The sequence below is a fragment of the Taudactylus pleione genome, unplaced genomic scaffold, assembly GCF_031769625.1.
Source record: "Taudactylus pleione unplaced genomic scaffold, aTauple2 ptg000188l, whole genome shotgun sequence".
Lineage (NCBI taxonomy): Eukaryota > Metazoa > Chordata > Amphibia > Anura > Myobatrachidae > Taudactylus > Taudactylus pleione.
Window position 1 is genome coordinate 1,460,792 of NW_028284590.1, and position 16,316 is coordinate 1,477,107.

At 47.6% G+C, this 16,316-nt stretch overlaps 1 protein-coding gene across 1 annotated transcript in view; it reads left to right on the forward strand.

Annotated features, from left to right (window-relative positions):
* ITGA4 (integrin subunit alpha 4) overlaps window positions 1-16,316 on the forward strand; it is a 213,932-nt gene that overhangs the window by 133,788 nt on the left and 63,828 nt on the right. The window contains exons 14-16 of the mRNA XM_088476418.1: window positions 598-752; window positions 1,857-2,011; window positions 3,934-4,086. Of these exons, the coding sequence (XP_088332544.1) occupies window positions 598-752; window positions 1,857-2,011; window positions 3,934-4,086 (463 nt within the window). The remainder of the gene's footprint in view (window positions 1-597; window positions 753-1,856; window positions 2,012-3,933; window positions 4,087-16,316) is intronic.

Sequence of the window (16,316 nt, forward strand, 5' to 3'; positions counted from 1 at the left end):
ACTCAACCTGTACCATCTAACTTACCCCTAAATGTAGCATCACCTACATCTAGTACCATCTAACTTACCCCTAAATGTAGCACTGCCTTTTTCACTTACTGCACATAAACGTTTCCATTTTTCTACTAAAATGCTGCTCGGTTTAGACTTTTTCACAGCTGAAATACATCATGAGAGTGAGGTGAATGTGTGCATTATGTGCTACTTTTGTGTGTGCAGAGCTTATTTTGGTTTGCTCAGGTGCAAAGTTTCTCCTCTTTGTTTTATTTAACTCCCAACTCTGAATCAGATCCTCTGTGGCTGGCAAATCTCAGATTAGTCATGTTTTCATGTTCTTAACATTACCGGGTAATAATATCACTTATACATATCGTTTTAGGGTAATATCTTAATAGTTAATACACAGCAACCTTTAAGTTTAAATTCTGTGTTTAATGATGGACAATTAATATTCTTCTTACTTGGATGCTCTGTAGGTAAATTTGGAAAGTTGTGTTACATTGGCTCAAGATTAGAGCAGATTGGTTCTGGGCACTTGTGCTGTAAATCCAATTTATATAAACTCAGATTTATTTCAGTACTTTCATATTTCCTTAGAACAAAACCAGTCATTAACATTGATGCATCCTTAAAAGTACCGAATACTGTGAATCGGACAAAAGCTGAGTGTGTGGAAAATGGGCACCCTGCTGTGTGCATGAACGTCACAATCTGCTTCCAGTACCAAGGACGCGGCGTCCCTGGTCACATTGGTAAGATACTATTTTCTTTTGCAGGGACCCTGACGATTAGGAGTGTTACTGCAGGTGGGCTGGAGATAACCATACTGTACTGTAGTTATAATACCAATCAGTCCTCTCTCATTCAAGTTCATTTACTGATACTTTATCTAGATCAGGGGTCGGCAATCAGTAGCACTCCAGCTGCTGTGGAACTACACATCCCAGCATGCCCTGGCACATGGCCCGATTAGGAGGCGCTCACTGTTTGCGAGCGCTCGCTCTGAATCAGGGTGTTTTTTTTATTTTCTGTTATCCAGGCCGCTCGCACAGCTGTGGGTGACCACCCACAGCTTGTGCGAGCAACCTGGAAATGGTCGCGATTATCGCGACCATCGGGCTTGCGGCGAGACCCTGCAGTAGGGTCTCGGCTCCCGCAAGCCCGAGTGGACTTCCTGCTTTAATAGAGCAGAAAGTCCACTACTGACATCACGAGTGATGTCACTAGGGCCGCCCACAAACGGCAGGCGTTCCTAAGGGGACGCCTGCGTTTGCGCAGCCACCCCCTATCCCCGCCTACAAAACGGGGCGAGTTGTCAATCAACATCGACAGCCGCCCCATCTTGTAGTGAGCCCCGGAGCTGCCATCGCTCGCCGGGGCTCGCGCATGCGCACGCCGAAGGCGGCGCATGCGCAGTGGGGGAACATCGACCCGCTTGCGAGCGGGTCTGAATGAGGCCCACAGTTCTAGCATGCTCTAACAGCAAAACCGTAGCAGAGCATGCTGGGATGTGTAGTAACACAGCAGCTAGAGTCCACAAGTTGCCTATGCTTGATCTAGATCAAACTACAGTAGCTACAACAATGTTGGAGGTGCTTTTGTGTGTTTTGAAACCCTAGAAGTGAATTGCCTTTGCCAGATCTTGGGATGAGGTGATTTGGAAATTTAGCATCAATTATGGAGCTTAAACGAGGAACAAAGTTCACGTCTCTGGAATAATTTGGATTCGCATGACATGGGGGAAAAATGAAAAACATCTGCGTATGTTTGTTATTTTCATTACATTGACTGTTACACTGAATGTTATTCTCTCAAGGCAAGTAACCGTTCTATTTATGTGTCTCCTGCATTTTCAGTTTTGCACTATAATATCAGTTCAGACGTTAAGCGAAAGAGCGGGACTCCTGCAAGATTCTACTTTTCTTCTAACGGAACGTCGGAAGTTTACTCAGGGAAAGTTGAACTTTACCAAAAGGATCTAAACTGCAAGACACACCAAGTATTCATGCGGGTCAGTTAGGGTCTGGACTCAAACAATAGACTTTTCCATATGGTGGGGTCGTCCAATATGTATGACATTTTCAGTGCATCATAAGAGCAGGGCCCGATTAAGGGCCACGTGGGCCTGGGGCTGAAAATGTCTAAGGGCCTATACTGAGAAGGGAAGGAGCTGTAACCAGTGCTGTCTGGGTGTGACCAGTGCCAAGTGCGTGTGTGTGTATACCCCATACATCAGCCCGCTGTCTCCCTAAACACATAAAAATACATAAAAATAGAAAAAATGCATAAATGTGTGAGAAAACTAGAAAAACAGTTTTAATACTTATAATGTATGGCTGACTGTGATTTCATGATGATAATGGGCCTATTTTTATGTGGAGACCTGGAGCTGTAGCTCCATCTACCCCATTGTTAATCTGGCCCTGCATAAGAGTGTACGTACGCAGGTGTGCGTGTAAGAGAGAGATAATGGTTTCCTTTTATGCTTTTCCCACACCAGATAATTAATTAGTAATTGGCATTTAAGAGGTAAAATTATGCCTTTTATTCATGAATATGTAAATATTCATGTAAAATATATTGTGTTCACCTCAGTGACTTTGCCGCTGAAAGCAAGCATACCAAATGGGATGTGTATAACTTTGTCACATTTTATATTTTCTGGAACATGCTCACATTTCATTAAGTCCAAAAACAGAATACTCATTAAGTGATTCAGTTTGTAGAATAATGTGCGGAAAAGCAAACGTATACGTCGACTGCAAATTAAATGTGGTGGGTCGGGGAGAGGCCTCTGTATGTAATGTTCTGTTTCAAGTGTTGGAGGAGCTTTTTTAGACATGATTTGAATCAATCTGTATTATAGTATAGTAACAATGTTATATTTGTACTGCTTTTCTTCAACTAGGAATTATTGCACTTTAAAGACATTGGGTGTTTGTGATGGGCAGTTCATGTTTGTTTTATATAAATATATGGGAAACCTTGAAAAAAAATAAAAAAACAACATAAGCAAACCCCAATATCATTAAAATGAAGCTTTATACTAAATAATTAGTCTATATCCAATTTCATGTTTTGCACTGAGCTAAAGGGGCGTAGAGAGCTAGCCAAGGGGAAAGGTGGCGTGACCTAATCGCGGGAGGTGTGACCACAGCCTACTTAGGGAAATTAAACCTTTTTTGCAGTGCCACAATGCGGTGCTGTGCGCTGGGGAAGGGGACGCTGTGAGCCCCTCAGCCCGCCGTAAAGCCATGGCGGGCACAATCAGTGTGATTGCTTCTCCCCACAGGCAGAGGAGACTGCTTCTGCTCAGCAGCAGCGAGCAGTCTCCCAATGCAGCCCAGCACACAGCAGCTTGTGCTGGGCTACTGTGAAGTCAGAGGGAGGGGGGCCCCTTCAGTAAGCCCGGGTAATTAGTAAAGCTCCAACCCCCCTCTCTGCGCCCCTGGTACACCAACCGAAATACAATATTTAACACAATGAGCATACTTCCCAACATCGGAGGCTTGACAGTGGAACAGGGGACGTGGCCATGCCCTCGATGAGTCTTTTAAAGAAAAATATCCCATTTTTTTATGCCACTGTCGACAGTCCAACACTTCACAACTCCCTCCCCCACGAATTGGGAGGAACATCCTGATCGCGGGACATTCCAACTGGCTTGTCAAAAGTGGAATGGTTGGGAGGTATGCAATTGGTCAGGAGGCTTGGCATAAGCGGGATGTGCTTGGATGTGGCCAAAGAGAATACCCCGGATTAAATGTGAGTGTCACGTGATTTGCTCACAGCCAATCCTAGCACACTCTCTTTAGCCAGGGGTACCCTGCTGCTCCTTAACCCCCTAGTCAATAGTGACAAACAGTGCAAGTCGGTTCGAGTAACCATCAGCTTCATTATTTTTTTTTTAAGAAATTTTTCTCTTTTTTTCAGAAAGATGTGATGGATATTTTAACCCCAATACACATGGAATCCCGGTACTATCTTGGAAAACACATCGTATATAAAAGACAGTTAGATGAATTCAAGCCACTACAGCCAATTTTACAAAGGAAATACGGGGAAGAAGACATATTAAGAAATGTGGTAAGAACAAGCACTCTCTTTTTACATAAATATTTATTATGCATTTGGATTTCCTTTCATACTTTTTGTCTATAATTTCTCTATAAATTAAATTGAGCCAAAGCAGTGAAAAAAACATGGAGGACAAGTAGTTTTCTTGACCATCCATTACCAACAGATCTAAAGTTGTTTTATATTATAGAGTCGCTAACAGAATTTACACCAAATTTTCCGGAATTTATAAGAATTAAAGCGACACAAGATAAGGATTGTTTTCTATGTACGACAGACCCATCAGTAAAGCTGGCCACACATGTGGAGACTTTGCTAATGTATTTGGCTGTTTGGGACCATAACTGCTATGGTGTGACAGCAATCAGGACAGGTATGTGTGGCCTGCCTGCTGACTAATGGGATCAAAGACAATTTTGATACCAACATTAGTGGTCAAATTGGACACAAGTTTGTGTTGTTTGGTGCTCACGGATTTACTATCTGGTTGGCCCATATCTTCTAAGCTTGTAGGTGTCAGTTCCAACACTGGTTCCTCATTGTGTCCTGACTAGAGACAAGAGAAACATTTGGCTTCAAATCAGACTCCTCCCACATTTCACGTCATCAAATCCACGATGGATGCAGAGGCAAGCTAGTAATTCTATTGACTGGTGAAACCTCTCAATATTTTCCCCAGGACAAGAGCGAGCACAATAAGGGGATGTGGCCATGCATAATGTGGGAGTGGCTGCATGTCACAGGTTATGCCAAGCGCTTTAACGCCCTGGACTACCAGTCTGTCCAGTTCCTTTCTTTTTTAATGTCACACACAGACCATGTGCATAGCAGGACAGTAGTGATTGGTACTTACCTCAACAGCTGCCTTGCTGATCTGGACAGTGTAGCACTGATCAGGAAGCTGAGCCCTCTAATCTAATCTGTGCCACCAATATTGGGATTATATAGTAATCTGTATAACATCCAGCCCTATTCCAAAGGTTCAATGTAAAACAAAAATAACTTTATTACTCAAAAAACACACATAGGTTCAAATTCAATTTGAGACAAAAGTCCGAGGTCAGATTTTTCGCCATCATCTCCGTTTTTTCCTGGGATAAAGTATCGAGTGCGTGCCTGCTTATCCCCGTATTCAATTAGGAATCAGCGAAAACGGGACCCGGCGGAAAGGTAAGTATGGAAAAGTCCTGTCACTTTTGGGGAAATCAGCCTGTCACCCCCTAGAAGATGGTCTGACATGGGGGATCACTATGGGTACCCCCGATTTGGCCTGCTGAAGGTAATTGGGGTTTTTAAACAGCCACGGCAGGTGCATAAATGCAGCTTTGAAGAAGTGGTGAAGAATAGCCCTTAGCTTTTTTGGGGCTGAAAAATAGCTATGTCCATCAAATTTGGGGTACATGAAAATGGGTGAAAACATATTTTTAAGTCCCTAAAGTTATTTTTTAAAATTCTTAAAAAATCCACCTGCCGCAACCACCCGCATTCTAGAAAACACCTGCCGCATAATTGGGGAACCCCCCTGAGTCAATTTCGCTAGTTTTTAAGTTTGTCCCTCAATTTTTGTTTTCGCCCCCTAAATGAAACCACTTTTTTGGGGGCGCCCTATGCTAATTTTTTTAACACAGATTACTTTAAGGGGACATTCCAAAGGCTTCAGGCTATCTTTTTAATTCTGCACCTCAAAACCCCAATTCTGCACTTTTTTTCGCTACCTAAGCAGTGGTGAAAACTTATCCCCGTTTTTTTACAAAGACCTTTCGCACCTTTGAAAAGTCTTTAAAATTTAATATGGGGATAAGTAAAAATGGCAAAAAATATGTCATTGGTGATAAATTATCGCTGATAACTGACTTTTCACTCCTAATTGAATATGGTATATTCAAACAAACATAGTATATATGGGCCTGGTCCAAACAAACTGTGCAGGGATAGTAAAGATACTGTATATTAAGCTGCTGTAGACGATATATTGGTCTGTTTAATACTATCAGCAACCAATTCCTATAGGTGTAAGTAAAATCAATTAAGAATCGTAAAGTGAAAATACTTTAATTATAATGTGCGTGGCTACATATATGCCTTTGTATATGTGTATATATAGATGTGTCCTCATATACCTAACATCTATACACCATACGGCACGTAATGCCTGGCACAACTGAGGCACTCTGAGAGGTGCAGCGTAGCGTCTATTTTTTTTTTTCAATTTTGCATCGCAGACTCAGCAAAATACCACTCACTGTGTACTCCAGACGCCGGGCTGCGACTTTAACCGCACAGGAATTAGTCTTAAACATGTACAGTCACTGATGAGGTGCAACGGAACTTGGCGTGAGAATAAGCCGTGGCCGCTGCACCATGGCACTTAGGGCTCGATTCAGACCCACTCGCTAGATGCATACATTCGCTCCCAGCGTATGCAAATTCGGCTAAGTGACGGCATGGCAGGCGTTTGCACGGCACTAGCACGCCCACTATGTCTTGCCATGCGATCGCTTTGTGTACGTAGACGCCCACCAGCCTGTCTTAAGACGCCCACTTGCGCACGTCATCTCCAAGAAGTGTATGCAACCATCGGTACATTGGGTACCATCAGAAGGGAACGCAGCGCTTGGGGTTGACTATACCCTACCGCAAGCACTGCGATCACTTCAGTGTAAAATTCAGCCAGGTGACATGTACTATGACGCTGCCTGTTAATTATGCACGCCTCTGAAATGGCGCTAAGACGCACAGGCACACCTGCGTTCGCACCTCCACTCCCCCGTTTTTAACGGCTGTCACCACCCACAAACGGCCTCTCCTGTCACTCATTCAGCTGTGCTGTCTATGCTCTGTGAGTGTACGCTTCCCGATCGCTCGGACTAGTTCGCGCACTGCATACACATGCGCACATTGCGAACCATCGGCAGCTACGAGCGAACGCTTCTTAGCATCCGGGTCTGAATCAGGTCCTTAGTACACAGATTCAGACTCACATCAAAGTAATCAGTGCAGTCTAACAGAGTAGTTTTGGAGCTCCCAGTTGTTTTATTTATGTGAATAAGATGCACATTTTGGGAGAGAAAAACTCTTGGTGAGACTGAGTCGCCTGAGACCTGACGCGGCGAGAGTGGCTGTTTCACACAACTGAAGCCACAGTGTATGAGGACACATCCTTTACCTGCCCCGAGCAGTAACACCACCGGCCTCTGGGTGACATTCCAAGCACCCTTCTACCCAGATGCCACCCCAGGGCCCTGGTCCCTTGGCGATGACACTGCTCGCACGCCCCTCCCTAAGTGCCGATACTAGTGATGACAGCTGCGAATAAAGTTGCTTACACATTAAGATCCATGTATAGTTGCTACAGCATTCCATTAGCAAACTGTATGCATTCCAAACTGCATATGGACCTCCATGCGGCTAGAATCAGGCCCATCGTTTCTGCATGCACTCCAGCATCAAACAAATATACAGTTAAGTAAATAATTAAATTTTTGACAATATCGGTAGTACTACAGATGTATTCTCATGTCGCTATCCTTCAGGCAGAGTATTTGCGTGGCTTTGAGTGATGTACCGGACATCTGGTGATAAGGTAACATAGCTTGTGATAAGGTGTTACAAGCTGGAATTTCTGTATCACGAGTTGTGACACCTTACCACCAGACGCATATCAAGCAAAGCCACGGAAATGTCTGGCCGGAAGGATAGTTACACGAGGACACATTTTTTTATCTTCAGCGTTATTCCACACTGCAGCGCAATTTCCCTCTCACTGTGCTTTTAAAATATTGATGTAAAAGTAACATTTTACACCAAAAATTCTGATGTGGTTAGACCACACAAGAGACTCCTGTTGGAAAGCATAGCCCGGTATTAGAGTCATATGGAAATAGATAACACTCCTGGGACAGTATAAAACTGCTAGTACATATTTCCTGAACTGAGTGAAACATTTGGAGAGGGAATCACAGCCTGCTCCTAGATCTTCCTTCTGTGACTGGTCAGGGATGATAGCAGAGCGGGAATCACAGCCTGCTCCTAGATCTTCCTTTTGTGACTGGTCAGGGATGACAGCAGAGAGGGAATCACAGCCTGCTCCTAGATCTTCCTTCTGTGACTGGTCAGGGATGACAGCAGAGAGGGAATCACAGCCTGCTCCTAGATCTTCCTTCTGTGACTGGTCAGGGATGATAGCAGAGAGGGAATCACAGCCTGCTCCTAGATCTTCCTTCTGTGACTGGTCAGGAATGATAGCAGAGAGGGAATCACAACCTGCTCCTAGATCTTCCTTCTGTGACTGATCAGGGATGATAGCAGAGAGGGAATCAAAACCTGCTCCTAGATCTTCCTTCTGTGACTGGTCAGGGATGACAGCAGAGAGGGAATCACAGCCTGCTCCCAGATCTTCCTTCTGTGACTGGTCAGGGATGATAGCAGAGAGGGAATCACAGCCTGCTCCTAGATCTTCCTTCTGTGACTGGTCAGGGATGATAGCAGAGAGGGAATCACAACCTGCTCCTAGATCTTCCTTCTGTGGCTGGTCAGGGATGATAGCAGAGAGGGAATCACAACCTGCTCCTAGATCTTCCTTCTGTGACTGGTCAGGGATGATAGCAGAGAGGGAATCAAAACCTGCTCCTAGATCTTCCTTCTGTGACTGGTCAGGGATGACAGCAGAGAGGGAATCACAGCCTGCTCCAAGATCTTCCTTCTGTGACTGGTCAGTGATGACAACAGAGAGGAAATCACAGCCTGCTCCTAGATCTTCCTTCTGTGACTGGTCAGGGATGATAGCAGAGGGGAATCACAGCCTGCTCCTAGATCTTCCTTCTGTGACTGGTCAGGGATGATAGAAGAGAGGGAATCACAACCTGCTCATAGATCTTCCTTCTGTGACTGCTCAGGGATGACAGCAGAGAGGGAATCACAACCTGCTCCTAGATCTTCCTTCTGTGACTGGTCAGGGATGACAGCAGAGAGGGAATCACAGCCTGCTCCTAGATCTTCCTTCTGTGACTGGTCAGGGATGACAGCAGAGAAGGATTCATAGCCTGCTCCTAGATCTTCCTTCTGTGACTGGTCAGGAATGACAGCAGAGAGGGAATCACAACCTGCTCCTAGATCTTCCTTCTGTGACTGGTCAGGGATGACAGCAGAGAGGGAATCACGGCCTGCTCCTAGATCTTCCTTCTGTGACTGGTCAGGGACGATACCAAAGAGGGAATCACAGCCTGCTCCTAGATCTTCCTTCTGTGACTGGTCATGGATGACAGCAGAGAGGGAATCACAGCCTGCTCCCTGATCTTCCTTCTGTGACTGGTCAGGGATGATAGCAGAGAGGGAATCACAACCTGCTCCTAGATCTTCCTTCTGTGACTGGTCAGGGATGACAGCAGAGAGGGAATCACAGCCTGCTCCAAGATCTTCCTTCTGTGACTGGTCAGTGGTGACAACAGAGAGGAAATCACAACCTGCTCCTAGATCTTCCTTCTGTGACTGGTCAGGGATGATAGCAGAGAGAGAATCACAGCCTGCTCCTAGATCTTCCTTCTGTGACTGGTCAGGGATGATAGCAGAGAGGGAATCACAACATGCTCCTAGATCTTCCTTCTGTGACTGCTCAGGGATGACAGCAGAGAGGGAATCACAACCTGCTCCTAGATCTTCCTTCTGTGACTGGTCAGGGATGATAGCAGAGAGGGAATCACAGCCTGCTCCTAGATCTTCCTTCTGTGACTGGTCAGGGATGACAGCAGAGAAGGATTCATAGCCTGCTCCTAGATCTTCCTTCTGTGACTGGTCAGGGATGACAGCAGAGAGGGAATCACAACCTGCTCCTAGATCTTCCTTCTGTGACTGGTCAGGGATGACAGCAGAGAGGGAATCACGGCCTGCTCCTAGATCTTCCTTCTGTGACTGGTCAGGGATGATACCAAAGAGGGAATCACAGCCTGCTCCTAGATCTTCCTTCTGTGACTGGTCACGGATGATAGCAGAGAGGGAATCACAGCCTGCTCCTAGATCTTCCTTCTGTGACTGGTCAGGGATGACAGCAGAAAGGGAATCACAGCATGCTCCTAGATCTTCCTTCTGTGACTGGTCAGGGATGACAGCAGAGAGGGAATCACAACCTGCTCCTAGATCTTCCTTCTGTGACTGGTCATGGATGATAGCAGAGAGGGAGTCACGGCCTGCTCCTAGATCTTCCTTCTGTGACTGGTCAGGGATGACAGCAGAGAGGGAATCACGGCCTGCTCCTAGATCTTCCTTCTGTGACTGGTCAGGGATGACAGCAGAGAGGGAATCACAGCCTGCTCCTAGATCTTCCTTCTGTGACTGGTCATGGATGATAGCAGAGAGGGAATCACAGCCTGCTCTTAGATCTTCCTTCTGTGACTGGTCAGGGATGACAGCAGAGAAGGATTCATAGCCTGCTCCTAGATCTTCCTTCTGTGACTGGTCAGGGATGACAGCAGAGAAGGATTCATAGCCTGCTCCTAGATCTTCCTTCTGTGACTGGTCAGGGATGACAGCAGAGAGGGAATCACAACCTGCTCCTAGATCTTCCTTCTGTGCCTGGTCAGGGATGACAGCAGAGAGGGAATCACGGCCTGCTCCTAGATCTTCCTTCTGTGACTGGGCAGGGACGATAGCAAAGAGGGAATCACAGCCTGCTCGTAGATCTTCCTTCTGTGACTGGTCACGGATGATAGCAGAGAGGGAATCACAGCCTGCTCCTAGATCTTCCTTCTGTGACTGGTCACGGATGATAGCAGAGAGGGAATCACAGCCTGCTCCTAGATCTTCCTTCTGTGACTGGTCAGGGATGACAGCAGAGAGGGAATCACAGCCTGCTCCTAGATCTTCCTTCTGTGACTGGTCAGGGATGACAGCAGAGAGGGAATCAGGGCATGCTCCTAGATCTTCCTTCTGTGAATGGTCAGGGATGACAGCAGAGAGGGAATCACAACCTTCTCCTAGATCTTCCTTCTGTGACTGGTCACGGATGATAGCAGAGAGGGAATCACAGCCTGCTCCTAGATCTTCTTTCTGTGAATGGTCAGGGATGACAGCAGAGAGGGAATCACGGCCTGCTCCTAGATCTTCCTTCTGTGACTGGTCAGGGATGACAGCAGAGAGGGAATCACAGCCTGCTCCTAGATCTTCCTTCTGTGACTGGTCAGGGATGACAGCAGAGAGAGAATCACAGCCTGCTCCTAGATCTTCCTTCTGTGACTGGTCAGGGAAGACAGCAGAGAAGGATTCATAGCCTGCTCCTAGATCTTCCTTCTGTGACTGGTCAGGGATGACAGCAGAGAAGGATTCATAGCCTGCTACTAGATCCTCCTTCTCTGACTGGTCAGGGATGACAGCAGAGAGGGAATCACAACCTGCTCCTAGATCTTCCTTCTGTGACTGGTCAGGGATGATAGCAGAGAGGGAATCACGGCCTGCTCCTAGATCTTCCTTCTGTGACTGGTCAGGGACGATGGCAAAGAGGGAATCACAGCCTGCTCCTAGATCTTCCTTCTGTGACTGGTCAGGGATGATAGCAGAGAGGGAATCACGGCCTGCTCCTAGATCTTCCTTCTGTGACTGGTCAGGGATGACAGCAGAGAGGGAATCATGGCCTGCTCCTAGATCTTCCTTCTGTGACTGGTCAGGGATGACAGCAGAGAGGGAATCACGGCCTGCTCCTAGATCTTCCTTCTGTGTGGCCAGGGATGACAGCAGAGAGGGAATCACAGCCTGCTCCTAGATCTTCCTTCTGTGTGGTCAGGGATGACAGCAGAGAGGGAATCACAGCCTGCTCCTCGATCTTCCTTCTGTGACTGGTCAGGGATGACAGCAGAGAGGGAATCACAGCCTGCTCCCAGATCTGCCTTCTGTAACTGGTCAGGGATGATAGCAGAGAGGGAATTACAACCTGCTCCTAGATCTTCCTTCTGTGACTGGTCAGGGATGACAGCAGAGAGGGAATCACAGCCTGCTCCCAGATCTTCCTTCTGTGACTGGTCAGGGATGATAGCAGAGAGGCAATCACAACCTGCTCCTAGATCTTCCTTCTGTGACTTGTCAGGGATGACAGCAGAGAGGGAACCACAGCCTGCTCCTAGATCTTCCTTCTGTGACTGGTCAGGGATGATAGCAGAGAGGGAATCACGGCCTGCTCCTAGATCTTCCTTCTGTGACTGATCAGGGATGACAGCAGAGAGGGAATCACAGCCTGCTCATAGATCTTCCTTCTGTGACTGGTCAGGGATGACAGCAGAGAGGGAATCACAGCCTGCTCCTAGATCTTCCTTCTGTGACTGGTCAGGGATGATAGCAGAGAGGGAATCACAACCTGCTCCTAGATCTTCCTTCTGTGACTGGTCAGGGATGACAGCAGAGAGGGAATCACAGCCTGCTCCAAGATCTTCCTTCTGTGACTGGTCAGTGATGACAACAGAGAGGAAATCACAGCCTGCTCCTAGATCTTCCTTCTGTGACTGGTCAGGGATGATAGCAGAGGGGAATCACAGCCTGCTCCTAGATCTTCCTTCTGTGACTGGTCAGGGATGATAGCAGAGAGGGAATCACAACCTGCTCCTAGATCTTCCTTCTGTGACTGCTCAGGGATGACAGCAGAGAGCGAATCACAACCTGCTCCTAGATCTTCCTTCTGTGACTGGTCAGGGATGATAGCAGAGAGGGAATCACAGCCTGCTCCTAGATCTTCCTTCTGTGACTGGTCAGGGATGACAGCAGAGAAGGATTCATAGCCTGCTCCTAGATCTTCCTTCTGTGACTGGTCAGGGATGACAGCAGAGAGGGAATCACAACCTGCTCCTAGATCTTCCTTCTGTGACTTGTCAGGGATGACAGCAGAGAGGGAATCATGGCCTGCTCCTAGATCTTCCTTCTGTGACTGGTCAGGGACGATACCAAAGAGGGAATCACAGCCTGCTCCTAGATCTTCCTTCTGTGACTGGTCACGGATGATAGCAGAGAGGGAATCACAGCCTGCTCCTAGATATTCCTTCTGTGACTGGTCAGGGATGACAGCAGAAAGGGAATCACAGCATGCTCCTAGATCTTCCTTCTGTGACTGGTCACGGATGATAGCAGAGAGGGAATCATGGCCTGCTCCTAGATCTTCCTTCTGTGACTGGTCAGGGATGACAGCAGAGAGGGAATCACAGCCTGCTCCTAGATCTTCCTTCTGTGACTGGTCAGGGATGACAGCAGAGAGGGAATCACAGCCTGCTCTTAGATCTTCCTTCTGTGACTGGTCAGGGATGATAGCAGAGAGGGAATCACAGCCTGCTCTTAGATCTTCCTTCTGTGACTGGTCAGGGATGACAGCAGAGAAGGATTCATAGCCTGCTCCTAGATCTTCCTTCTGTGACTGGTCAGGAATGACAGCAGAGAAGGATTCATAGCCTGCTCCTAGATCTTCCTTCTGTGACTGGTCAGGGATGACAGCAGAGAGGGAATCACAACTTGCTCCTAGATCTTCCTTCTGTGACTGATCAGGGATGACAGCAGAGAGGGAATCACAGCCTGCTCATAGATCTTCCTTCTGTGACTGGTCAGGGATGACAGCAGAGAGGGAATCACAGCCTGCTCCCAGATCTTCCTTCTGTGACTGGTCACGGATGATAGCAGAGAGGGAATCACAACCTGCTCCTAGATCATCCTTCTGTGACTGGTCAGGGATGACAGCAGAGAGGGAATCACAGCCTGCTCCAAGATCTTCCTTCTGTGACTGGTCAGTGATGACAACAGAGAGGAAATCACAGCCTGCTCCTAGATCTTCCTTCTGTGACTGGTCAGGGATGATAGCAGAGAGGGAATCACAGCCTGCTCCTAGATCTTCCTTCTGTGATTGGTCAGGGATGACAGCAGAGAGGGAATCACAGCCTGCTCCTAGATCTTCCTTCTGTAACTGCTCAGGGATGACAGCTGAGAGGGAATCACAACCTGCTCCTAGATCTTCCTTCTGTGACTGGTCAGGGATGATAGCAGAGAGGGAATCACAGCCTGCTCCTAGATCTTCCTTCTGTGGCTGGTCAGTGATGACAGCAGAGAAGGATTCATAGCCTGCTCCTAGATCTTCCTTCTGTGACTGGTCAGGGATGACAGCAGAGAGGGAATCACAAGCTGCTCCTAGATCTTCCTTCTGTGACTGGTCAGGGATGACAGCAGAGAGGGAATCACGGCCTGCTCCTAGATCTTCCTTCTGTGACTGGTCAGGGACGATACCAAAGAGGGAATCACAGCCTGCTCCTAGATCTTCCTTCTGTGACTGGTCAGGGACGATGGCAAAGAGGGAATCACAGCCTGCTCCTAGATCTTCCTTCTGTGACTGGTCAGTGATGACAACAGAGAGGAAATCACAGCCTGCTCCTAGATCTTCCTTCTGTGACTGGTCAGGGATGATAGCAGAGAGGGAATCACAGCCTGCTCCTAGATCTTCCTTCTGTGACTGGTCAGGGATGATAGCAGAGAGGGAATCACAACCTGCTCCTAGATCTTCCTTCTGTGACTGCTCAGGGATGACAGCAGAGAGGGAATCACAACCTGCTCCTAGATCTTCCTTCTGTGACTGGTCAGGAATGATAGCAGAGAAGGAATCACAGCCTGCTCCTAGATCTTCCTTCTGTGACTGGTCAGGGATGACAGCAGAGAAGGATTCATAGCCTGCTCCTAGATCTTCCTTCTGTGACTGGTCAGGGATGACAGCAGAGAGGGAATCACAACCTGCTCCTAGATCTTCCTTCTGTGACTGGTCAGGGATGACAGCAGAGAGGGAATCATGGCCTGCTCCTAGATCTTTCTTCTGTGACTGGTCAGGGACGATACCAAAGAGGGAATCACAGCCTGCTCCTAGATCTTCCTTCTGTGACTGGTCACGGATGATAGCAGAGAGGGAATCACAGCCTGCTCCTAGATCTTCCTTCTGTGACTGGTCAGGGATGACAGCAGAAAGGGAATCACAGCTTGCTCCTAGATCTTCCTTCTGTGACTGGTCACGGATGATAGCAGAGAGGGAATCATGGCCTGCTCCTAGATCTTCCTTCTGTGACTGGTCAGGGATGACAGCAGAGAGGGAATCACGGCCTGCTCCTAGATCTTTCTTCTGTGACTGGTCAGGGATGACAGCAGAGAGGGAATCACAGCCTGCTCCTAGATCTTCCTTCTGTGACTGGTCAGGGATGATAGCAGAGAGGGAATCACAGCCTGCTCTTAGATCTTCCTTCTGTGACTGGTCAGGGATGACAGCAGAGAAGGATTCATTGCCTGCTCCTAGATCTTCCTTCTGTGACTGGTCAGAGATGACAGCAGAGAAGGATTCATAGCCTGCTCCTAGATCTTCCTTCTGTGACTGGTCAGGGATGACAGCAGAGAGGGAATCACAACCTGCTCCTAGATCTTCCTTCTGTGACTGGTCAGGGATGACAGCAGAGAGGGAATCACGGCCTGCTCCTAGATCTTCCTTCTGTGACTGGTCAGGGACGATGGCAAAGAGGGAATCACAGCCTGCTCCTAGATCTTCCTTCTGTGACTGCTCACGGATGATAGCAGAGAGGGAATCACAGCCTGCTCCTAGATCTTCCTTCTGTGACTGGTCAGGGATGATAGCAGAGAGGGAATCACAGCCTGCTCCTAGATCTTCCTTCTGTGGCTGGTCAGTGATGACAGCAGAGAAGGATTCATAGCCTGCTCCTAGATCTTCCTTCTGTGACTGGTCAGGGATGACAGCAGAGAGGGAATCACAAGCTGCTCCTAGATCTTCCTTCTGTGACTGGTCAGGGATGACAGCAGAGAGGGAATCACGGCCTGCTCCTAGATCTTCCTTCTGTGACTGGTCAGGGACGATACCAAAGAGGGAATCACAGCCTGCTCCTAGATCTTCCTTCTGTGACTGGTCAGGGACGATGGCAAAGAGGGAATCACAGCCTGCTCCTAGATCTTCCTTCTGTGACTGGTCAGTGATGACAACAGAGAGGAAATCACAGCCTGCTCCTAGATCTTCCTTCTGTGACTGGTCAGGGATGATAGCAGAGAGGGAATCACAGCCTGCTCCTAGATCTTCCTTCTGTGACTGGTCAGGGATGATAGCAGAGAGGGAATCACAACCTGCTCCTAGATCTTCCTTCTGTGACTGCTCAGGGATGACAGCAGAGAGGGAATCACAACCTGCTCCTAGATCTTCCTTCTGTGACTGGTCAGGGATGATAGCAGAGAAGGAATCACAGCCT